The 27,040-nt window shown below is 51.4% G+C and overlaps 1 protein-coding gene across 2 annotated transcripts in view; it reads left to right on the top strand.

Annotated features, from left to right (window-relative positions):
- Positions 1-13,130, top strand: part of LOC142907158 (caspase-2-like) — a 48,149-nt gene extending 35,019 nt beyond the window's left edge. Inside the window, exons 10-11 of one of the 2 annotated variants that reach the window (XM_076056408.1) lie at positions 2,497-2,606; positions 12,878-13,130. In XM_076056408.1, coding sequence (XP_075912523.1) covers positions 2,497-2,606; positions 12,878-13,030 — 263 coding nt within the window. In that variant the 3' untranslated portion in view covers positions 13,031-13,130. The remainder of the gene's footprint in view (positions 1-2,496; positions 2,607-12,877) is intronic. The other variant, XM_076056407.1, reaches the window with a different exon arrangement.
- The last annotated feature ends 13,910 nt before the right edge of the window (positions 13,131-27,040 follow it).

Here is a 27,040-nt window from a genome sequence, read left to right as displayed (position 1 = left end):
TGGTCAGTTTGTGGTCAGTTTGTGGTCAGTTTGGAGGTCAGTTTGTGGTCAGTTTGGTGGTCAGTTTGGTGGTCAGTTTGGTGGTCGCTTTGTGGTCAATTTGTGGTCAGTTTGGTGGTTAGTTTGGTGGTCAGTTTGGTGGTCAGTTTGGAGGTCAGTTTGGTGGTCAGTTTGGTGGTCAGTTTGGTGGTCAGTTTATGGTCAGTTTGGAGGTCAGTTTGGTGGTCAGTTTGTGGTCAGTTTGTGGTCAGTTTGGTGGTCAGTTTGGAGGTCAGTTTGGTGGTCAGTTTGGTGGTCAGTTTGGTGGTCACTTTGGTGGTCAGTTTGTGGTCAGTTTGGTGGTCAGTTTGTGGTCAGTTTGGAGGTCAGTTTGGTGGTCAGTTTGTGGTCAGTTTGTGGTCAGTTTGTGGTCAGTTTGGTGGTCAGTTTGGTGGTCAGTTTGGAGGTCAGTTTGGTGGTCAGTTTGGTGGTCAGTTTGGTGGTCAGTTTGTGGTCAGTTTGTGGTCAGTTTGTGGTCAGTTTGGTGGTCAGTTTGTGGTCAGTTTGGTGGTCAGTTTGGAGGTCAGTTTGGTGGTGAGTTTGTGGTCAGTTTGTGGTCAGTTTGGTGGTCAGTTTGTGGTCAGTTTGTGGGTCACGTTGTGGTCAGTTTGGTGGTCAGTTTGGTGGTCACTTTGTGGTCACTTTGGTGGTCAGTTTGGTGGTCAGTTTGGTGGTCAGTTTGTGGTCAGTTTGTGGTCAGTTTGGTGGTCAGTTTGGAGGTCAGTTTGGTGGTCAGTTTGGTGGTCACTTTGTGGTCACGGTGTGGTCAGTTTGGTGGTCAGTTTGGTGGTCACTTTGTGGTCACGGTGTGGTCAGTTTGGTGGTCAGTTTTGTGATCAGTTTGATGGTCAGTTTGGTGGTCAGTTTGTGGTCAGTTTGGTGGTCAGTTTGTGGTCAGTTTGTGGTCAGTTTGGTGGTCAGTTTGTGGTCAGTTTGTGGTCAGTTTGGTGGTCAGTTTGGTGGTCAGTTTGGTGATCAGTTTGGTGGTCAGTTTGGTGGTCAGTTTGTGGTCAGTTTGTGGTCAGTTTGGAGGTCAGTTTGTGGTCAGTTTGGTGGTCAGTTTGGTGGTCAGTTTGGTGGTCGCTTTGTGGTCAATTTGTGGTCATTTTGGTGGTTAGTTTGGTGGTCAGTTTGGTGGTCAGTTTGGAGGTCAGTTTGGTGGTCAGTTTGGTGGTCAGTTTGGTGGTCAGTTTATGGTCAGTTTGGAGGTCAGTTTGGTGTTCAGTTTGTGGTCAGTTTGTGGTCAGTTTGGAGGTCAGTTTGGTGGTCAGTTTATGGTCAGTTTGGAGGTCAGTTTGGTGGTCAGTTTGTGGTCAGTTTGTGGTCAGTTTGGAGGTCAGTTTGGAGGTCAGTTTGGTGGTCAGTTTGGAGGTCAGTTTGGTGGTCAGTTTGGTGGTCACTTTGGTGGTCAGTTTGTGGTCAGTTTGGTGGTCAGTTTGTGGTCAGTTTGGAGGTCAGTTTGGTGGTCAGTTTGTGGTCAGTTTGTGGGTCACTTTGTGGTCAGTTTTGTGGTCAGTTTGGTGGTCAGTTTGGTGGTCAGTTTGTGGTCACTTTGTGGTCACTTTGTGGTCAGTTTGGTGGTCAGTTTGGTGGTCAGTTTGGTGGTCAGTTTGGTGGTCAGTTTGGTGGTCAGTTTGGTGATCAGTTTGGTGGTCAGTTTGGTGGTCAGTTTGGTGGTCAGTTTGGTGGTCACTTTGTGGTCAGTTTGGTGGTCAGTTTGTGGTCAGTTTGGTGGTCAGTTTTGTGGTCAGTTTGTGGTCAGTTTGGTGGTCAGTTTGGTGGTCAGTTTGGTGGTCAGTTTGTGGTCAGTTTGGTGGTCAGTTTGGTGGTCAGTTTGTGGTCAGTTTGTGGTCAGTTTGGAGGTCAGTTTGATGGTCAGTTTGGTGGTCAGTTTGGAGGTCAGTTTGATGGTCAGTTTGGTGGTCAGTTTGGTGGTCACTTTGTGGTCAGTTTGTGGTCAGTTTGTGGTCAGTTTGGTGGTCAGTTTGGAGGTCAGTTTGTGGTCAGTTTGGTGGTCAGTTTGTGGTCAGTTTGGTGGTCAGTTTTTGGTCAGTTTGGTGGTCAGTTTGGTGGTCAGTTTGGTGGTCAGTTTGGTGGTCACGTTGTGGTGGTCAGTTTGTGGTCAGTTTGGTGGTCAGTTTGGAGGTCAGTTTGTGGTCAGTTTGGTGGTCAGTTTGTGGTCAGTTTGTGGTCAGTTTTTGGTCAGTTTGGTGGTCAGTTTGGTGGTCAGTTTGGTGGTCAGTTTGGTGGTCACGTTGTGGTGGTCAGTTTGGTGGTCACTTTGTGGAATTTTTCGCTGGCATTTTTGGAGGAAAAGTTTGGCTGGGCAAATTTGAGGGCAGTTTTTTTTTCATCCTTCCCACCCACTCCTCCCCACCCACTCCTTCCCACCCCTCCCCACCACCACCACCACCCACCACCACCACCCACCACCCACCACCACCACCACTCACGCAGGCACTGCCGCGCTGAGGAACACACGAAAAGGAGCGTGGTACATCCAGGCGCTGGTGGAGGTGGTTCGCGAGCAGGCCAGGGACACGCACTTTGCCGACATGCTCGTCAAGGTTCGGGTGAAGGGTCACGAGCACGCACGAGAGACAGAGAGAGACCCACAGACCCACCACACAGAGACCCATAGACTCACCACACAGAGACTCACAGACTCACCACATAGAGACCCACAGACTCACCAAACAGAGACCCACAGACTCACCACACAGAGACCCACAGACCCACCACACAGAGACCCATAGACTCACCACACAGAGACCCATAGACTCACCACACAGAGACCCATAGACTCACCACACAGAGACCCATAGACTCACCACACAGAGACCCACAGACTCACTCACACAGAGACCCATAGACTCACCACACAGATACTCACAGACTCACCACACAGAGACCCACAGACTCACCACACAGAGACCCACAGACTCACCACACATAGACCCACAGACTCATCACACAGAGACCCACAGACTCACTCACACAGAGACCCACAGACTCACCACACAGAGACCCATAGACTCACCACACAGAGACCCACAGACTCACCACACATAGACCCACAGACTCATCACACAGAGACCCACAGACTCACTCACACAGAGACCCATAGACTCACCACATAGAGACTCACAGACTCACTCACACAGAGACCCACCACACAGAGACTCACAGACTCACTCACACAGAGACTCACAGACTCACTCACACAGAGACCCATAGACTCACTACACAGACACCCACAGACTCACCACACAGAGACCCAGAGACCCACAGACTCACCACACAGAGACCCACAGACTCTCCACACAGAGACCCACAGACTCATCACACAGAGACCCACAGACTCACTCACACAGAGACTCACAGACTCACCACACAGAGACTCACAGACTCATCACACAGAGACCCACAGACTCACCACACATAGACTCACAGACTCACCACACAGAGATCCACAGACTCACTCACACAGAGACTCACAGACTCACCACACAGAGACCCATAGACTCACCACACAGAGACCCACAGACTCACCACACAGAGACCCACAGACTCACCACACAGAGAGACTCAAAGACTCACCACACAGAGACCCACAGACTCATCACACAGAGACCCACAGACTCACCACACAGAGACCCACAGACTCACCACACAGAGACCCACAGACTCACCACACAGAGACCCACAGACTCACCACACAGAGACTCACAGACTCACCACACAGAGACCCACAGACTCACCACACAGAGACCCACAGACTCACTCACACAGAGACCCATAGACTCATCGCTCGCACAGAGACCCATAGACTCACCACACAGAGACCCACAGACTCACCACACAGAGACCCACAGACTCATCACGCAGAGACCCACAGACTCACCACACAGAGACCCACAGACTCACCACACAGAGACCCACAGACTCATCACACAGAGACCCACAGACTCATCACACAGAGACCCATAGACTCACCACACAGAGACCCACAGACTCATCACACAGTAACCCACAGACTCAACACACAGAGACCCACAGACTCACCACACAGAGACCCACAGACTCACCACACAGAGACCCACAGACTCACCACACAGAGACCCACAGACCCACCACACAGAGACCCACAGACTCACCACACAGAGACCCACAGACTCATCGCTCGCACAGAGACCCACAGACTCACCACACAGAGACCCACAGACCCACCACACAGAGACCCACAGACTCATCACACAGAGACTCACAGACTCACCACACAGAGACTCACAGACTCACTCACACAGAGACTCATAGACTCACCACACAGAGACTCACAGACTCATCACACAGAGACTCATAGACTCATCACACATAGACCCACAGACTCACCACACAGAGACTCACAGACTCACCACACAGAGACTCATACACTCACACAGAGACCCACAGACTCACCACACAGAGACCCACAGACTCACCACACAGAGACCCACAGACTCACCACACAGAGACCCACAGACTCACCACACAGAGACCCACAGACTCACCACACAGAGACTCACAGACTCACTCACACAGAGACCCACAGACTCACCACACAGAGACTCACAGACTCATCACACAGAGACTCACAGACTCATCACACAGAGACTCACAGACTCACCCACAGAGACCCACAGACTCACCACACAGAGACTCACAGACTCACCACACAGAGACCCACAGACTCACCACACAGACTCACAGACTCACCACACAGAGACTCACAGACTCACCACACAGAGACTCACAGACTCACCACATAGAGACCCACAGACTCATCGCTCGCACAGAGACCCATAGACTCACCACACAGAGACTCACAGACTCACCACACAGAGACTCACAGACTCACCACATAGAGACCCACAGACTCATCGCTCGCACAGAGACCCATAGACTCACCACACAGAGACTCACAGACTCACCACACAGAGACCCACAGACTCACAACACACAGACCCACAGACTCACCGCACAGAGACCCAGAGACTCATCACACAGAGACGCACAGACTCATCACACAGAGACTCACAGACTCACCACACAGAGACTCACAGACTCATCACACAGAGACTCACAGACTCACCGCACAGAGACCCAGAGACTCATCACACAGAGACGCACAGACTCATCACACAGAGACTCACAGACTCATCACACAGAGACGCACAGACTCATCACACAGAGACTCACAGACTCACAACACACAGACCCACAGACTCATCACACAGAGACTCACAGACTCATCACACAGAGACTCACAGACTCACCACACAGAGACCCAGAGACTCACCACACAGAGACTCACAGACTCACCACACAGAGACCCACAGACTCATCACACAGAGACCCACAGACTCACCACACAGAGACTCACAGACTCATCACACAGAGACTCACAGACTCATCACACAGAGACTCACAGACTCACCACACAGAGACCCACAGACTCATCACACAGTAACCCACAGACTCACCACACAGAGACCCATAGACTCACCACACAGAGACTCACAGACTCACCACACAGACTCACAGACTCACCACACAGAGACTCACAGACTCACCACACAGAGACCCACAGACTCACCACACAGAGACTCACAGACTCATCACACAGAGACTCACAGACTCATCACACAGAGACTCACAGACTCACCACACAGAGACCCACAGACTCATCACACAGTAACCCACAGACTCACCACACAGAGACCCACAGACTCACCACACAGAGACTCACAGACTCACCACACAGAGACCCACAGACTCACCACACAGAGACTCACAGACTCACCACACAGAGACTCACAGACTCACCACACAGAGACTCACAGACTCACCACATAGAGACCCACAGACTCATCGCTCGCACAGAGACCCATAGACTCACCACACAGAGACTCACAGACTCACCACACAGAGACCCACAGACTCACAACACACAGACCCACAGACTCACCGCACAGAGACCCAGAGACTCATCACACAGAGACCCACAGACTCATCACACAGAGACCCACAGACTCACCACACAGAGACCCACAGACTCATCACACAGAGACCCACAGACTCACCACACAGAGACCCACAGACTCACCACACAGAGACCCATAGACTCACCACATAGAGACCCACAGACTGACCACACTCACTACACAGAGACCCACAGACTCACCACACAGAGACCCAGAGACCCACAGACTCACCACACAGAGACCCACAGACTCACCACACCGAGACCCACAGACTCACCACACAGAGACCCATAGACTCACCACACCGAGACCCACAGACTCACCACACAGAGACCCATAGACTCATCACACAGAGACTCACAGACTCACCACACATAGACCCACAGACTCACCACACAGAGACCCACAGACTCACCACACAGAGACCCACAGACTCATCGCTCGCACAGAGACCCACAGACTCATCACACAGAGACTCACAGACTCATTACACAGAGACCCACAGCCTCACCACACAGAGACTCACAGACTCACCACACAGAGACCCACAGACTCACCACACAGAGACCCACAGAGACTCACCACACAGAGACCCACAGACTCACCACACACAGACCCACAGACTCACCACACAAACACCCACAGACTCACCACACAGAGACCCACAGACTCACCAGACAGAGACCCACAGACTCACTCACACAGAGACCCACAGACTCACCAGACAGAGACCCACAGACTCACCACACAGAGACCCACAGACTCATCACACAGAGACCCACAGACTCACCACACAGACACCCACAGTCTCACCACACAGAGACCTGTAGACTCACCACACAGAGACCCACAGACTCACTACATAGAGACCCACAGACTCATCACACAGAGACCCACAGACTCATCACACAGAGACCCATAGACTCATCAACACACAGAGACCCATAGACTCATCACCACACAGAGACCCACAGACTCATCACACAGAGACCCACAGACTCACCACACAGACACCCACAGTCTCACCACACAGAGACCCACAGACTCATCACACAGAGACCCACAGACTCATCACACAGAGACCCATAGACTCATCACCACACAGAGACCCACAGACTCACCACACACAGACCCACAGACTCACCACACTCACTACACAGAGACCCACAGACTCATCACACAGACACCCACAGACTCACCACGCAGAGACCCACAGACTCACCACACAGAGACCCACAGACTCACCACACAGAGACCCACAGACTCACCAAACAGAGACCTACAGACTCACCACACAGAGACCCACAGACTCACCACACAGAGACCCACAGACTCACCACACAGAGACCCACAGACTCATCACACAGAGACCCACAGACTCACCACACAGAGACCCACAGACTCACCACACAGAGACCCACAGACTCATCGCTCGCACAGAGACCCACAGACTCACCACACAGAGACCCACAGACCCACCACACAGAGACCCACAGACTCATCACACAGAGACTCACAGACTCACCACACAGAGACTCACAGACTCACTCACACAGAGACTCATAGACTCACCACACAGAGACTCACAGACTCATCACACAGAGACTCATAGACTCATCACACATAGACCCACAGACTCACCACACAGAGACTCACAGACTCACCACACAGAGACTCATACACTCACACAGAGACCCACAGACTCACCACACAGAGACCCACAGACTCACCACACAGAGACCCACAGACTCACCACACAGAGACCCACAGACTCACCACACAGAGACCCACAGACTCACCACACAGAGACTCACAGACTCACTCACACAGAGACCCACAGACTCACCACACAGAGACTCACAGACTCATCACACAGAGACTCACAGACTCATCACACAGAGACTCACAGACTCACCCACAGAGACCCACAGACTCACCACACAGAGACTCACAGACTCACCACACAGAGACCCACAGACTCACCACACAGACTCACAGACTCACCACACAGAGACTCACAGACTCACCACACAGAGACTCACAGACTCACCACATAGAGACCCACAGACTCATCGCTCGCACAGAGACCCATAGACTCACCACACAGAGACTCACAGACTCACCACACAGAGACTCACAGACTCACCACATAGAGACCCACAGACTCATCGCTCGCACAGAGACCCATAGACTCACCACACAGAGACTCACAGACTCACCACACAGAGACCCACAGACTCACAACACACAGACCCACAGACTCACCGCACAGAGACCCAGAGACTCATCACACAGAGACTCACAGACTCATCACACAGAGACTCACAGACTCACCGCACAGAGACCCAGAGACTCATCACACAGAGACGCACAGACTCATCACACAGAGACTCACAGACTCATCACACAGAGACGCACAGACTCATCACACAGAGACTCACAGACTCACAACACACAGACCCACAGACTCATCACACAGAGACTCACAGACTCATCACACAGAGACTCACAGACTCACCACACAGAGACCCAGAGACTCACCACACAGAGACTCACAGACTCACCACACAGAGACCCACAGACTCATCACACAGAGACCCACAGACTCACCACACAGAGACTCACAGACTCATCACACAGAGACTCACAGACTCATCACACAGAGACTCACAGACTCACCACACAGAGACCCACAGACTCATCACACAGTAACCCACAGACTCACCACACAGAGACCCATAGACTCACCACACAGAGACTCACAGACTCACCACACAGACTCACAGACTCACCACACAGAGACTCACAGACTCACCACACAGAGACCCACAGACTCACCACACAGAGACTCACAGACTCATCACACAGAGACTCACAGACTCATCACACAGAGACTCACAGACTCACCACACAGAGACCCACAGACTCATCACACAGTAACCCACAGACTCACCACACAGAGACCCACAGACTCACCACACAGAGACTCACAGACTCACCACACAGAGACCCACAGACTCACCACACAAAGACTCACAGACTCACCACACAGAGACTCACAGACTCACCACACAGAGACTCACAGACTCACCACATAGAGACCCACAGACTCATCGCTCGCACAGAGACCCATAGACTCACCACACAGAGACTCACAGACTCACCACACAGAGACCCACAGACTCACAACACACAGACCCACAGACTCACCGCACAGAGACCCAGAGACTCATCACACAGAGACCCACAGACTCATCACACAGAGACCCACAGACTCACCACACAGAGACCCACAGACTCATCACACAGAGACCCACAGACTCACCACACAGAGACCCACAGACTCACCACACAGAGACCCATAGACTCACCACATAGAGACCCACAGACTGACCACACTCACTACACAGAGACCCACAGACTCACCACACAGAGACCCAGAGACCCACAGACTCACCACACAGAGACCCACAGACTCACCACACCGAGACCCACAGACTCACCACACAGAGACCCATAGACTCACCACACCGAGACCCACAGACTCACCACACAGAGACCCATAGACTCATCACACAGAGACTCACAGACTCACCACACATAGACCCACAGACTCACCACACAGAGACCCACAGACTCACCACACAGAGACCCACAGACTCATCGCTCGCACAGAGACCCACAGACTCATCACACAGAGACTCACAGACTCATTACACAGAGACCCACAGCCTCACCACACAGAGACTCACAGACTCACCACACAGAGACCCACAGACTCACCACACAGAGACCCACAGACTCACCACACAGAGACCCATAGACTCACCACACAGAGACCCATAGACTCACCACACAGAGACCCACAGAGACTCACCACACAGAGACCCACAGACTCACCACACACAGACCCACAGACTCACCACACAAACACCCACAGACTCACCACACAGAGACCCACAGACTCACCAGACAGAGACCCACAGACTCACTCACACAGAGACCCACAGACTCACCAGACAGAGACCCACAGACTCACCACACAGAGACCCACAGACTCATCACACAGAGACCCACAGACTCACCACACAGACACCCACAGTCTCACCACACAGAGACCTGTAGACTCACCACACAGAGACCCACAGACTCACTACATAGAGACCCACAGACTCATCACACAGAGACCCACAGACTCATCACACAGAGACCCATAGACTCATCAACACACAGAGACCCACAGACTCATCACACAGAGACCCACAGACTCACCACACAGAGACCCATAGACTCATCACCACACAGAGACCCACAGACTCACCACACAGACACCCACAGACTCACCACACTCACTACACAGAGACCCACAGACTCATCACACAGAGACCCACAGACTCACCACACAGAGACCCACAGACTCACCACACAGACACCCACAGACTCACCACACAGAGACCCACAGACTCACCACACAGAGACCCACAGACTCACCACACAGAGACCCATAGACTCACCACACAGACACCCACAGACTCACCACGCAGAGACCCACAGACTCACCACACAGAGACCCACAGACTCACCACACAGAGACCCACAGACTCACCACACAGAGACCTACAGACTCACCACACAGAGACCCACAGACTCACCACACAGAGACCCACAGACTCACCACACAGAGACCCACAGACTCATCACACAGAGACCCACAGACTCACCACACAGACACCCACAGTCTCACCACACAGAGACCCACAGACTCATCACACAGAGACCCACAGACTCATCACACAGAGACCCATAGACTCATCACACAGAGACCCATAGACTCATCAACACACAGAGACCCATAGACTCATCACCACACAGAGACCCACAGACTCACCACACACAGACCCACAGACTCACCACACTCACTACACAGAGACCCACAGACTCATCACACAGAGACCCACAGACTCACCACACAGAGACCCACAGACTCACCACACAGAGACCCACAGACTCACCACACAGAGACCCATAGACTCACCACACAAAGACCCATAGACTCACCACACAGAGACCCACAGACTCACCACACAGAGTCCCACAGACTCACCACACAGAGACCCATAGACTCACCACACAAAGACCCATAGACTCACCACACAGAGACCCACAGACTCATCACACAGAGACCCACAGACTCACCACACAGAGACCCACAGACTCACCACACTCACCACACAGAGACCCACAGACTCACCACACAGAGACCCACAGACTCACCACACAGAGACCCATAGACTCACCACACAGACACCCACAGACTCACCACACAGAGACCCACAGACTCACCACACTCACCCCACAGAGACCCACAGACCCACACACTCACTCACACAGAGACCCACAGACTCACCACACAGAGACCCACAGCTCACTCACACACAGACCCACAGACTCACCACACAGAGACCCATAGACTCACCACACAGAGACCCACAGACTGACCACACAGAGACCCACAGACTCACCACACAGAGACCCACAGACTCACTCACACAGAGACCCACAGACTCACCACACAGAGACCCATAGACTCATCACACAGAGACCCATAGACTCACCACACAGAGACCCATAGACTCACCACACTGAGACCCACAGACTCACCACACAGAGACCCACAGACTCACCACACAGAGACCCACAGACTCACCCCACAGAGACCCACAGACTCACCACACAGAGACCCACAGACTCACCCCACAGAGACCCACAGACTCACCACACTCACCACACAGACACCCACAGACTCATCACACAGAGACCCACCGACTCACCACACAGAGACCCACAGACTCACCACACAGAGACCCACAGACTCACTCACACAGAGACCCACAGACTCACCACACAGAGACCCATAGACTCATCACACAGAGACCCATAGACTCACCACACAGAGACCCATAGACTCACCACACTGAGACCCACAGACTCACCACACAGAGACCCACAGACTCACCACACAGAGACCCACAGACTCACCACACAGAGACCCACAGACTCACCACACAGAGACCCACAGACTCATCACACAGAGACCCACAGACTCATCACACAGAGACCCACAGACTCATCACACAGAGAGCCACAGACTCACCACGCAGAGACCCATAGACTCATCACACAGAGACCCATAGACTCACCACACAGAGAACCACAGACTCACCACACAGAGACCCACAGACTCACCACACAGAGACCCACTGACTCACCACACACAGAGACCCACAGACTCACCACACAGAGACCCACAGACTCACCACACAGAGACCCATAGACTCACCACACAGAGACCCAGAGACCCACAGACTCACCACACAGAGACCCATTGACTCATCACACAGAGACCCACAGACTCACCACACACAGAGACCCACAGACTCACCACACAGAGACCCACAGACTCACCACACAGAGACCCACAGACTCACCACACAGAGACCCAGAGACTCACCACACAGAGACCCACAGACTCACCACACAGAGACCCACAGACTCACTCACACAGAGACCCACAGACTCACCACACAGAGACCCACAGACTCACCACACTCACCACACAGACACCCACAGACTCACCACACAGACACCCACAGACTCACCACACAGAGACCCACAGACTCACCACACTCACCCCACAGAGACCCACAGACCCACACACTCACTCACACAGAGACCCACAGACTCACCACACTCACCACACTCACTCACACAGAGACCCACTAACCCCGCCCACCATGTGTCTCTCCCCCCGTTAGATTAACAGCCTCATCAAGGAGAGAGAGGCCTATGCCCCTGGCTCGGAGTACCACCGCTGCAAAGAGATGTCCGAGTACTCCAGCACCCTCTGCCGTGACCTCTACCTGTACCCTGGTCTCCCCGGCAACCGGAACCACGCCTCCGCCCCCTAGGTCTCCGTGGCGACCGTAGACATGGCGTCGGTCGCCTAGGTCTCCGTGGCGACCGGAGACATGGCGTCGGTCGCCTAGGTCTCCGTGGCGACCGTGGACATGGCGTCGGTCGCCTAGGTCTCCGTGGCGACCGTAGACATGGCGTCGGTCGCCCTGATTGTTAACTCTAGGCCTCGAGTTAACTCTAGACTTCGTGTTAACTCAAGACTTCGTCTTAACTCTAGACCTAGGTTAACTCTCGTGTTAACTTTAAACCTATTCTTAACTCTAGTGTTAACTCTAGACCTCGTGTTAACTCTAGACCTAGTGTTAACTCTAGACCTCGTGTTAACTCTAGACCTAGTGTTAACTCTAGACCTCGTGTTAACTCTAGACCTAGTGTTAACTCTAGACCTCGTGTTAACTCTAGACCTAGCGTTAACTCTAGACCTAGTGTTAACTCTAGACCTAGTGTTAACTCTAGACCTAGTGTTAACTCTAGACCTAGTGTTAACTCTAGACCTCGTGTTAACTCTAGACCTAGTGTTAACTCTAGACCTAGTGTTAACTCTAGACCTAGTGTTAACTCTAGACCTCGTGTTAACTCTAGACCTAGTGTTAACTCTAGACCTCGTGTTAACTCTAGGCCTCGTGTTAACTCTAGATCTAGTGTTAACTCTAGACCTAGTGTTAACTCTAGACCTCGTGTTAACTCTAGACCTAGTGTTAACTCTAGACCTAGTGTTAACTATAGACCTAGTGTTAACTCTAGACCTAGTGTTAACTCTAGACCTCGTGTTAACTCTAGACCTCGTCTTAACTCTAGTGTTAACTCTAGACCTAGTGTTAACTCTAGACCTCGTGTTAACTCTAGGCCTCGTGTTAACTCTAGATCTAGTGTTAACTCTAGACCTAGCGTTAACTCTAGTGTTAACTCTAGACCTAGCGTTAACTCTAGACCTCGTCTTAACTCTAGACCTCGTGTTAACTCTAGACCTAGTGTTAACTCTAGACCTCGTGTTAACTCTAGACCTCGTGTTAACTCTAGACCTAGTGTTAACTCTAGACCTAGTGTTAACTCTAGACCTAGTGTTAACTCTAGACCTCGTGTTAACTCTAGACCTCGTGTTAACTCTAGACCTAGTGTTAACTATAGACCTAGTGTTAACTCTAGACCTAGTGTTAACTCTAGACCTAGTGTTAACTCTAGACCTCGTGTTAACTCTAGACCTAGTGTTAACTCTAGACCTCGTGTTAACTCTAGGCCTCGTGTTAACTCTAGATCTAGTGTTAACTCTAGACCTAGTGTTAACTCTAGACCTCGTGTTAACTCTAGACCTAGTGTTAACTCTAGACCTAGTGTTAACTATAGACCTAGTGTTAACTCTAGACCTAGTGTTAACTCTAGACCTCGTGTTAACTCTAGACCTCGTCTTAACTCTAGTGTTAACTCTAGACCTAGTGTTAACTCTAGACCTCGTGTTAACTCTAGGCCTCGTGTTAACTCTAGATCTAGTGTTAACTCTAGACCTAGCGTTAACTCTAGTGTTAACTCTAGACCTAGCGTTAACTCTAGACCTCGTCTTAACTCTAGACCTCGTGTTAACTCTAGACCTAGTGTTAACTCTAGACCTCGTGTTAACTCTAGACCTCGTGTTAACTCTAGACCTAGTGTTAACTCTAGACCTAGTGTTAACTCTAGACCTAGTGTTAACTCTAGACCTCGTGTTAACTCTAGACCTCGTGTTAACTCTAGACCTAGTGTTAACTATAGACCTAGTGTTAACTCTAGACCTAGTGTTAACTCTAGACCTCGTGTTAACTCTAGACCTAGCGTTAACTCTAGACCTAGCGTTAACTCTAGACCTCGTCTTAACTCTAGACCTCGTGTTAACTCTAGACCTAGTGTTAACGCTAGACCTAGTGTTAACTCTAGACTTCGTCTTAACTCTAGACCTAGGGTTAACTCTCGTGTTAACTTTAAACCTATTCTTAACTGTAGTCTTAACTCTAGACCTCGTCTTAACTCTAGACCTAGTCTTAACTCTAGACCTAGTGTCAACTCTAGACCTAGCGTTAACCCTTGTTTTAACCCTAGGCCGAGTCTCAACTCTAGACTCAACTCTAGCCTCCTAGACACAAGCAGTAGACCAAGGCCTTACACCTAAACCCTGGACCTGGCCTCTAAACCAGGCCCAACCTTCGACCTCAGACTGAAATTGAGACCAAATCTAGACCAAGGCTTAGCCCCTTGACCTGAACCCCAGCCATCAACGTGCGGACCAAAATTCTCACCCTAAGTGAGCTCATTCCTAGCCCCAAACTCCCAACCCTAGCCTAGGCCTATCCCTAACCCTAAAACCTAACCCTAGACCATTCACTATATCTAACCCTAGACCTATCCCTACCCTAGACTATCTCTAGGCCTATCCCGAGACCTATTCCAAGACCCCCTCCCTGAACCTAGACTAATCTTAGACCTATTCATTGACCTATCCCTGAGCCTAGACTAACCCTAGGCCTATCCCTGAGCCTAGACTAACCCTAGGCCTATCCCTGAGCCTAGACTAACCCTAGGCCTATCCCTGAGCCTAGACTAACCCTAGGCCTATTCCTGAGCCTAGACTAACCCTAGGCCTATCCCTGAGCCTAGACTAACCCTAGGCCTATCCCTGAACCTAGACTAACCCTAGGCCTATCCCTGAGCCTAGACTAACCCTAGGCCTATTCCTGAGCCTAGACTAACCCTAGGCCTATCCCTGAGCCTAGACTAACCCTAGGCCTATTCCTGAGCCTAGACTAACCCTAGGCCTATCCCTGAGCCTAGACTAACCCTAGGCCTATCCCTGAGCCTAGACTAACCCTAGGCCTATCCCTGAACCTAGACTAACCCTAGGCCTATTCCTGAGCCTAGACTAACCCTAGGCCTATCCCTGAGCCTAGACTAACCCTAGACCTATCCCTGAACCTAGACTAACCCTAGACCTATCCTTGAACCTAGACTAACCCTAGGCCTATCCCTGAGCCTAGACTAACCCTAGGCCTATCCCTGAGCCTAGACTAACCCTAGGTCTATCCCTGAACCTAGACTAACCCTAAGCCTATCCCTGAACCTAGACTAACCCTAGGCCTATTCCTGAGCCTAGACTAACCCTAGGCATATTCCTAGACCTATCCCTGAACCTAGACTAACCATAGGCCTATCCCTGAACCTAGACTAACCCTAGGCCTATCCCTGAGCCTAGACTAACCCTAGGCCTATCCCTGAACCTAGACTAACCCTAGGCCTATCCCTGAACCTAGACTAACCCTAGGCCTATTCATAGACCTATCCTTGAACCTAGACTAACCCTAGGCCTATCCCTGAACCTAGACTAACCCTAGGCCTATTCCTGAGCCTAGACTAACCCTAGGCCTATCCCTGAACCTAGACTAACCCTAGGCCTATCCCGGAGCCTAGACTAACCCTAGGCCTATCCCTGAACCTAGACTAACCCTAGGCCTATTCCTGAACCTAGACTAACCCTAGGCCTATCCCTGAGCCTAAACTAACCCTAGGCCTATCCCTGAACCTAGACTAACCCTATGCCTATTACTGAACCTAGACTAACCCTAGGCCTATCCCTGAGCCTAGACTAATCCTAGGCCTATCCCTGAACCTAGACTAACCCTAGGCCTATCCCTGAACCTAGACTAACCCTAGGCCTATCCCTGAACCTAGACTAACCCTAGGCCTATTCATAGACCTATCCTTGAACCTAGACTAATCCTAGGCCTATCCCTGAACCTAGACTAACCCTAGGCCTATCCCTGAGCCTAGACTAACCCTAGGCCTATCCCTGAACCTAGACTAACCCTAGGCCTATCCCTGAACCTAGACTAACCCTAGGCCTATTCATAGACCTATCCTTGAACCTAGACTAACCCTAGGCCTATCCCTGAACCTAGACTAACCCTAGGCCTATTCCTGAGCCTAGACTAACCCTAGGCCTATCCCTGAACCTAGACTAACCCTAGGCCTATCCCGGAGCCTAGACTAACCCTAGGCCTATCCCTGAACCTAGACTAACCCTAGGCCTATTCCTGAACCTAGACTAACCCTAGGCCTATCCCTGAGCCTAGACTAACCCTAGGCCTATCCCTGAACCTAGACTAACCCTATGCCTATTACTGAACCTAGACTAACCCTAGGCCTATCCCTGAGCCTAGACTAATCCTAGGCCTATCCCTGAACCTAGACTAACCCTAGGCCTATCCCTGAACCTAGACTAGCCCTAGGCCTATTCCTGAGCCTAGACTAACCCTAGGCCTATCCCTGAGCCTAGACTAACCCTAGGCCTATCCCTGAGCCTAGACTAACCCTAGGCCTATCCCTGAGCCTAGACTAACCCTAGGCCTATCCCTGAACCTAGACTAACCCTAGGCCTATTCCTGAACCTAGACTAACCCTAGGCCTATTCATAGACCTATCCTTGAACCTAGACTAACCCTAGGTCTATCCCTGAACCTAGACTAACCCTAGGCCTATCTCTGAGCCTAGACTAACCCTAGGCCTATCCCTGAACCTAGACTAACCCTAGGCCTATCCCTGAACCTAGACTAACCCTAGGCCTATCCGTGAACCTAGACTAACCCTAGGCCTATCCCTGAACCTAGACTAATCCTAGGCCTATCCCTGAGCCTAGACTAACCCTAGGCCTATCCCTGAACCTAGACTAACCCTAGGCCTATCCCTTTCCATCGACCACCCTGCGTACAAAGACAAAGATCCCCCGTGTAGCCCCTGAACGTACTGCTGGGCCAAGTGCTGTTAGGAGCGCTGTGGCCTTGGGGTGGGTGGCCAGCAACCACCACCGCCGCCACGCCCGGCCGACTGTCTCTCTCCCGCAGTGCTGGTGATGATTGCTGCTGCCAAACCACGTGTTGTACTGCTGTGCCAGGCTAGGTGCAGGAGGAGGAGGAGGTCACGGGACAGACCCGGCAGGTGGCACGTGTTGTGTACTGCTGTGCCAGGCTAGGTGCATGAGGAGGAGGTCACGGGACAGACCCGGCAGGTGGCACGGGTTGTGTACTGCTGTGCCAGGCTAGGTGCATGAGGAGGAGGTCACGGGACAGACCCGGCAGGTGGCACGTGTTGTGTACTGCTGTGCCAGGCTAGGTGCAGGAGGAGGAGGAGGTCACGGGACAGACCCGGCAGGTGCCACGTGTCGACTGACTGAGATGACTGGCTGATGCACCACCTGTGCCCCCTACTGTGCCAACCTGCTGCGCTTTAGCCACCCGGCGCTCCGCTCGTTGTTGTGAGCGTCGCTCCTCCGCCCTCCGTTGTTGTTGGGAGGGCGACTGCCTCCAACCGCCCAGTAGCATCCTTCACGAGCCTCCTCCACAGAGGCCGATCTTGACCACCGCTGGTACCGGTCATCGGCAAGTCCACTCAGCTCCACGTCCTCCCGTAACCACGTCACTCCGTCTCTTCTCTAAGCCCCGTGCCGTTTAGCCCCCTTAGCCCCCTCGATCCGGCCGAACAAGAACCGTTTGCGTATCGAACGTAGCCTCGTCCCAGCTGATGGCGATTTGCTCGTGGCTTGGCCTGTTCTTTGAATTTCTCTACCTACTGGATTCCTGCAGGGTCCCAAAAAGCTTCAGGTGAGGATTGGAAAGCTGTTAAAATTGTGTTTCTGTGCTTGCCAACTGCAAGCTCCTTTGCTGCAGTGAGCGACCTGGCCCTCATGAATGATTAAGGCAGCTCGACCAAGGGGATTATCACGTTGGAACAGGGAACCCGTGAAATATCCACGCCGTGACCACCACTGTGAGAGAGAGAGACAGAGAGAGAGACGCAGACTTCAAACGTACAGCGGTAGCAGGCATCGTCAGGGGGTCTGGATCGAACCCACGATTTCCTGCGTACGTGGCGAGGTAGTCAACATTCCTAGCCACCGTGGCAAGTCCACTCAGCTGCACATTCTCCTGTATCAGTCCATCTGACTTACCCACCCACCCGCTCACACATCCACTCACCCACCCACTCACTCACCCCATTCACCCACCCCACTCGCCCACCCACTCACTCACCCCATTCACCCACCCACTCACTCACTGACTCACTCACTCACTCACCCACCCCACTCACCCACCCACTCACCCACTCACTCACCCACTCACCCACCCACTCACTCACCCACTCACCCACCCACTCACTCACCCACCCCACTCGCCCATTCACTCACCCCATTTACCCACCGACTCACCCACCCACTCACCCACTCACTCACCCCACTCACTCACCCACTCACTCACCCACCCACTCACTCACCCACTCACTCACCCACCAACCCCACCCACTCAATCACTCACCCACCAACCCCACTCACCCACTCACCCACCCACTCACTCACCCACCCACTCACCCACCCACTCACCCACCCACTCTCTCACCCACTCACCCACGCACTCACCCACCCACTCACTCACCCACTCACCCGACTCACTCACCCACCCACTCACTCACCCACTCACTCACCCACCCACTCACTCACTCACCCACTCACCCACCCACTCACCCACTCACCCACTCACCCACCCACTCACCCACCCACCCACTCACTCACCCACTCACCCACTCACCCACTCACTCACCCACTCACTCACCCACCCCATTCACTCACCCACTCACCCACCCCACTCACTCACCCACCCACTCACCCACTCACCCACCCACTCACTCACCCACTCACTCACCCACTCACTCACTCACCCACTCTAAACCATCACCCATAGGCAGCTCACAATGGATCGCTACACACTCACGTGGTCCATTGGTTGCGTGCAACCCCCCGAAATTGCGTGCAACTCCCGGATTGCGTGCAACTCCCGGATTGCGTGCAACTCCCGGATTGCGTGCAACCCCCCGATTGCGTGCAACTCTGCGATTGCGTGCAACGTGTACGGATCTCTGTGAGCGCGTTGCGAGCAACTTTTTAATTACCTGCTGCAACCGGAGCTGCTTGTGTCAAGGCGATTTGCAAATCGTGTAGTCGGTGAGTTAACGAGTTAGCAAGCTAGTTAGTTAGTTCACGAGTTAGTAAACTAGTTAGTTCACGTGTTAGTAAACTAGTTAGTTCACGAGTTAGTGAACTAGTTAGTTAATGAGTTAGCGAACTTGTTAGTTCACGAGTTAGTAAACTAGTTAGTTCACGAGTTAGTAAACTAGTTAGTTAGCGAACTTGTTAGTTAGTTCACGTGTTAGTAAACTACTTAGTTCACGAGTTAGTAAACTAGTTAGTTAGCGAACTTGTTAGTTAACGAGTTAGCAAACTAGTTAACAAGTTAGCAAACTAGTTAGTCCATGTATTAGCAAACTAGTTAGTTAACAAGTTAGCAAACTTGTTAGTTCACGAGTTAGCGAACTAGTTGGTTAACAAGTTAGCAAACTAGTTGGTTAACGAGTTAGCAAACTAGTTAATGAGTTCGCAAACTAGTTGGTTAACGAGTTAGCAAATTAGTTAATGAGTTAGCAAACTAGTTATTTAACGAGTTAGCAAACTAGTTAGTTAACGAGTTAGCGGAATAGTTAGTTCACAAGTTAGCAAACTAGTTAACGAGTTAGCAAACTAGTTGGTTAACGAGTTAGCGAACTAGTTAACGAGGTAGCGAAATTGTTAGTTAGTTCACGAGTTGGCAAACTAGTTAATGAGTTAGCAAACTAGTTGGTTAACGAGTTAGCAAATTAGTTAATGAGTTAGCAAATTAGTTATTTAACGAGTTAGCAAACTAGTTGGCTAATGAGTTAGCAAACTAGTTAGTTAACGAGTTAGCGAAATTGTTAGTTCACGAGTTAGCAAACTAGTTAGTTAACGAGTTAGCGAAATTGTTAGTTAGTTCACCAGTTAGCAAACTAGTTAGTTAACGAGTTAGCAAACTAGTTGGTTAACGAGATAGCAAACTAGTTAGTTAACGAGTTAGCGAACTAGTTAACGAGGTAGCGAAATTGTTAGTTCACGAGTTGGCAAACTAGTTAGTTAACGTGTTAGCAAACTAGTTAACGTATTAGCAAACTAGTTAATGAGTTAGCGAACTAGTTGGTTAACGAGTTAGCAAACTAGTTGGTTAACGAGTTGGCAAACTAGTTGGTTAACGAGTTAGCGAACTAGTTAGTTAACGAGTTAGCGAACTAGTTAGTTAACGAGTTAGCGAACTAGTTAGTTAACGAGTTCGCGAGCCAGTCAAGGAGTTCGCGAACTAGTTAGTTAATGAAGGAGTTAGCGAACTAGTTAGTTACCGAGTTAGCGAACTAGTTAGCTAACGAGTTAGCGAACTAGTTAGTTACCGAGTTAGCGAACTAGTTAGTTAACGGGCTAGCGAACTAGTTAGTTAATGAAGGAGTTAGCGAACTAGTTAGCTAACGAGTTAGCGAACTAGTTAGTTACCGAGTTAGCGAACTAGTTAGCTAACGAGTTAGCGAACTAGTTAGTTAACGGGCTAGCGAACTAGTTAGTTACCGAGTTAGCGAACTAGTTAGTTAACGGATCAGCGAACTAGTTAGTTAACGAGTTAGCAAACTAGTTAGTTAACGAGTTAGTTAACGAGTTAGCAAACGAGTTAGTCAGCAAACTAGTTAACGAGTTAGTGAGCGAACTAGTTAGTTAACGAGTTAGTTGGTTAACGAGTTAGTGAACTAGTTAGTGAACGGGTTAGTTAACGAGTTAGTGAACTAGTTAGCGAACTAGTTAGTGAACTAGTTGGTGAACGGGTTAGTTAGCAAACGAGTTAGTTAACGAGTTAGCGAACTAGATAGTTAGTGAACGAGTTAGTCAACGAGTTGGTTAACAAGTTAGTTAACAAGTTAGTTAACGAACTAGTTAACGAGTTAGCGAACTAGTTAGCTAACGAGTTAGCGAACTAGTTAAGGAGTGAGCGAACTAGTTAAGGAGTGAGCGAACTAGTTAGTTAACGAGTTAGCGAACTAGTTAGTTAAGGTGTGAGCGAACTAGTTAGCAGGTTAACGGGTTAGTTAGTGAACGAGTTGGTTAACGGGTTAGTTAGCGAACGAGTTAGTTGGTTAAACTCTAGGGGGTGTGTAAAGTTTGCCGCGAAATGTTTTTATACCCAAATGTTTCTTGTTATCGAGCTGTTTTAAAGGGACCATTATCGATGATGATTGGTTAGCGCACTGTGTGTGTGTGGGGAGTGGTGGTGCAGTGGTTAGCGCACTGTGTGTGTGTGTGTGGAGTGGTGGTGCGGTGGTTAGCACACTGTGTGTGTGTGTGGGGAGTGGTGGTGCAGTGGTTAGCGCACTGTGTGTGTGTGTGGGGAGTGGTGGTGCAGTGGTTAGCGCACTGTGTGTGTGTGTGTGGGGAGTGGTGGTGCAGTGGTTAGCGCACTGTGTGTGTGAGTGTGGGGAGTGGTGGTGCAGTGGTTAGCGCACTGTGTGTGTGTGAGGAGTGGTGGTGCAGTGGTTAGCGCACTGTGTGTGTGTGTGGGGAGTGGTGGTGCAGTGGTTAGCGCACTGTGTGTGAGTGGGGAATGGTGGTGCAGTGGTTAGCGCACTGTGTGTGTGAGTGTGGGGAGTGGTGGTGCAGTGGTTAGCGCACTGTGTGTGTGAGTGGGGAGTGGTGGTGCAGTGGTTAGCGCACTGTGTGTGTGAGTGGGGAGTGGTGGTGCAGTGGTTACCGCACTGTGTGTGTGTGAGGAGTGGTGGTGCAGTGGTTAGCGCACTGTGTGTGTGTGTGGGGAGTGGTGGTGCAGTGGTTAGCGCACTGTGTGTGTGTGTGGGGAGTGGTGGTGCAGTGGTTAGCGCACTGTGTGTGTGTGAGGAGTGGTGGTGCAGTGGTTAGCGCACTGTGTGTGTGAGGAGTGGTGGTGCAGTAGTTAGCGCACTGTGTGTGTGTGTGGGGAGTGGTGGTGCAGTGGTTAGCGCACTGTGTGTGTGGGGAGCGGTGGTGCAGTGGTTAGCGCATTGTGTGTGTGGGGAGTGGTGGTGCAGTGGTTAGCGCACTGTGTGTGTGAGTGGGGAGTGGTGGTGCAGTGGTTAGCGCACTGTGTGGGGAGTGGTAGTGCACGACACACACACTACACACACGTTGACACAGACACTACACTCACTACACACACTACACACACACTACACACACTACACACACACTACACACACACTCACACTACACACACACGACACACACACTACACACACGTTGACACAGACACTACACACACTACACACACTACACACACACTGCACACACACTCACACTACACACACACTACACACACACTACACACACACTCACACTACACACACACTACACACACGTTGACAGACACCACACACACTACACACACTCACACTACACACACTACACACGTTGACACACACACTACACACACACGTTGACAAAGACACCACACACACTCACACTACACACACACACTACACACACACTACACACACACACGTTGACACAGACACCACACACACTACACACACACTACACACACAGTACACACACTACACACACTTACACGTTGACACACACACCACACACACTACACACACTACACACACACCACACACACACTACACACACTACACACTACACACACGTTGACACAGACACCACACACACTACACACACTACACACACACTACACACACTACACACTACACACACTACACACACACTACACACACACTACACACACACTTACACGTTGACACAGACACCACACACACTACACACACGTTGACACAGACACCACACACACTACACACACACTACACAGTACACACACTACACACACACACTACACACACACTACACAGTACACACACTACACACACACTACACACAGGTTGACACAGACACCACACACACTACACTACACACACACTACACAGACTACACACACACTACACACACACGTTGACACAGACACCACACACACTACACACACACTCACACTACACACACACTACACACACACGTTGACACAGACACCACACACACTACACACACACTCACACTACACACACTACACACACTTACACGTTAACACACACACGTTGACACAGACACCACACACACCTCCACTTTAAATAGCCACCTCACCATCCCCCTTGAGGCTCAATTTCCTGTCCTGTGGTGCCCTGAATCCCCTTTCACAGTCACCACACAGAGACCCACAGACTCACCACACAGAGACCCACAGACTCATCACACAGAGAGCCACAGACTCATCACACAGAGACCCATAGACTCACCACACAGAGACCCACAGACTCACCACACAGAGACCCACAGACTCACCACACAGAGACCTGTAGACTCACCACACAGAGACCCACAGACTCACCACACAGAGACCCATAGACTCACCACACAGAGACCCATAGACTCACCACACAGAGACCCACAGACTCACCACACAGAGACCCACAGACTCACCACACAGAGACCCATAGACTCACCACACAGAGACCCACAGACTCACCACACAGAGACCCACAGACTCACCACACAGACCCACAGACTCACCACACAGAGACCCACAGACTCACCACACAGAGACCTGTAGACTCACCACACAGAGACCCACAGACTCACTACATAGAGACCCACAGACTCATCACACAGAGACCCACAGACTCACCACACAGAGACCCACAGACTCACCACACATAGACCCATAGACTCACCACACAGAGACCCACAGACTCACCACACAGAGACCCACAGACTCACCACACAGACCCATAGACTCACCACACAGAGACCCACAGACTCACCACACAGAGACCTGTAGACTCACCACACAGAGACCCACAGACTCACTACATAGAGACCCACAGACTCATCAAACAGAGACCCACAGACTCACCACACAGAGACCCACAGACTCACCACACATAGACCCATAGACTCACCACACAGAGACCCATAGACTCACCACACAGAGACCCACAGACTCACCACACAGAGACCCACAGACTCACCACACAGAGACCCACAGACTCACCACACAGAGACCCACAGACTCATCACAGAGACCCCAGGACTCATCACACAGAGACCCACAGACTCACCACACAGAGACCCATAGACTCATCACACAGAGACCCACATAATCACCACACAGAGACCCATAGACTCATCACACAGAGACCCATAGACTCACCACACAGAGACCCAAAGACTCATCACACAGAGACCCACAGACTCACCACACAGAGACCCATAGACTAACCACACAGAGACCCACAGACTCACCACACAGAGACCCATAGACTCATCACACAGAGACCCACAGTCTCACCACACAGAGACCCACAAACTCACCACACAGAGACCCACAGACTCACCACACAGAGCCCCACAGACTCACCACACAGAGACCCACAGACTCACCACACAGAGACCTGTAGACTCACCACACAGAGACCCACAGACTCACCACACAAGAGACCCATAGACTCACCACACAGAGACCCATAGACTCACCACACAGAGACCCACAGACTCACCACACAGAGACCCACAGACTCACCACACAGAGACCCATAGACTCATCACAGAGACCCACAGACTCATCACACAGAGACCCACAGACTCACCACACAGAGACCCACAGACTCATCACACAGAGACCCATAGACTCATCACACAGAGACCCACAGTCTCACCACACAGAGACCCACAAACTCACCACACAGAGACCCACAGACTCACCACACAGAGCCCCACAGACTCACCACACAGAGACCCACAGACTCACCACACAGAGACCCACAGACTCACCACACAGAGACCCATAGACTCACCACACAGAGACCCACAGACTCATCACAGAGACCCACAGACTCACACACAGAGACCCATAGACTCACCACACAGAGACCCATAGACTCATCACACAGAGACCCACAGACTCATCACAGAGACCCACAGACTCATCACACAGAGACCCACAGACTCACCACACAGAGACCCATAGACTCATCACACAGAGACCCATAGACTCATTACACAGAGACCCACAGACTCACCACACAGAGACTCAGACTCACCACACAGAGACCCACAGACTCACCACACAGAGACCCATAGACTCATCACACAGAGACCCATAGACTCACCACACAGATACTCACAGACTCACCACACAGAGACCCACAGACTCACCACACAGAGACCCACAGACTCGCCACACAGAGACCCACAGACTCACCACACAGAGACCCACAGACTCACCACACAGATACCCACAGACTCACCACACAGAGACCCACAGACTCACCACACAGAGACCCACAGACTCACCACACAGAGACCCACAGACTGACCACACAGAGACCCACTGACTGACTACATAGAGACCCATAGACTCACCACACAGAGACCCACAGACTCATCACATAGAGACCCATAGACTCACCACACAGAGACTCACAGAGACTCAAAGAGACGCACACAGAGACCCACACAAAGACTCACAGAGACCCACACAGAGACTCACAGAGACCCACAGAGACCCACAGAGACCCACAGAGACTCAGAGTAACCCACAGAGACTCACAGAGACCCACACAGAGACTCACAGAGACCCACAGAGACCCACAGAGACCCACAGAGACTCAGAGTAACCCACAGAGACTCACAGAGACCCACACAGAGACTCACAGAGACCCACAGAGACCCACACAGAGACTCACAGTGACCCTCACAGAGACTCACAGAGACCCACACAGAGACTCACAGAGACCCACAGAGACTCACAGAGACTCACAGAGACACACAGAGACCCACAGAGACCCACAGAGACCCACAGAGACCCACACAGAGACACACAGAGACACACAGAGACTCACAGAGACTCACAGAGACCCACACAGAGACTCACAGAGACACACAGAGACTCACAGAGACTCACAGAGACCCACACAGAGACTCACAGAGACACACAGAGACTCACAGAGACTCACAGAGACCCACACAGAGACTCAGAGACCCACAGTGACCCACAGAGACCCACAGT

Source organism: Petromyzon marinus, chromosome 75, assembly GCF_048934315.1.
Source record: "Petromyzon marinus isolate PM22_M1 ecotype Great Lakes invasive population chromosome 75, UKy_Petmar_22M1.pri1.0, whole genome shotgun sequence".
NCBI classification, from domain to species: Eukaryota; Metazoa; Chordata; class Hyperoartia; order Petromyzontiformes; family Petromyzontidae; genus Petromyzon; species Petromyzon marinus.
This window is presented reverse-complemented; position numbering and strand designations above follow the sequence as displayed.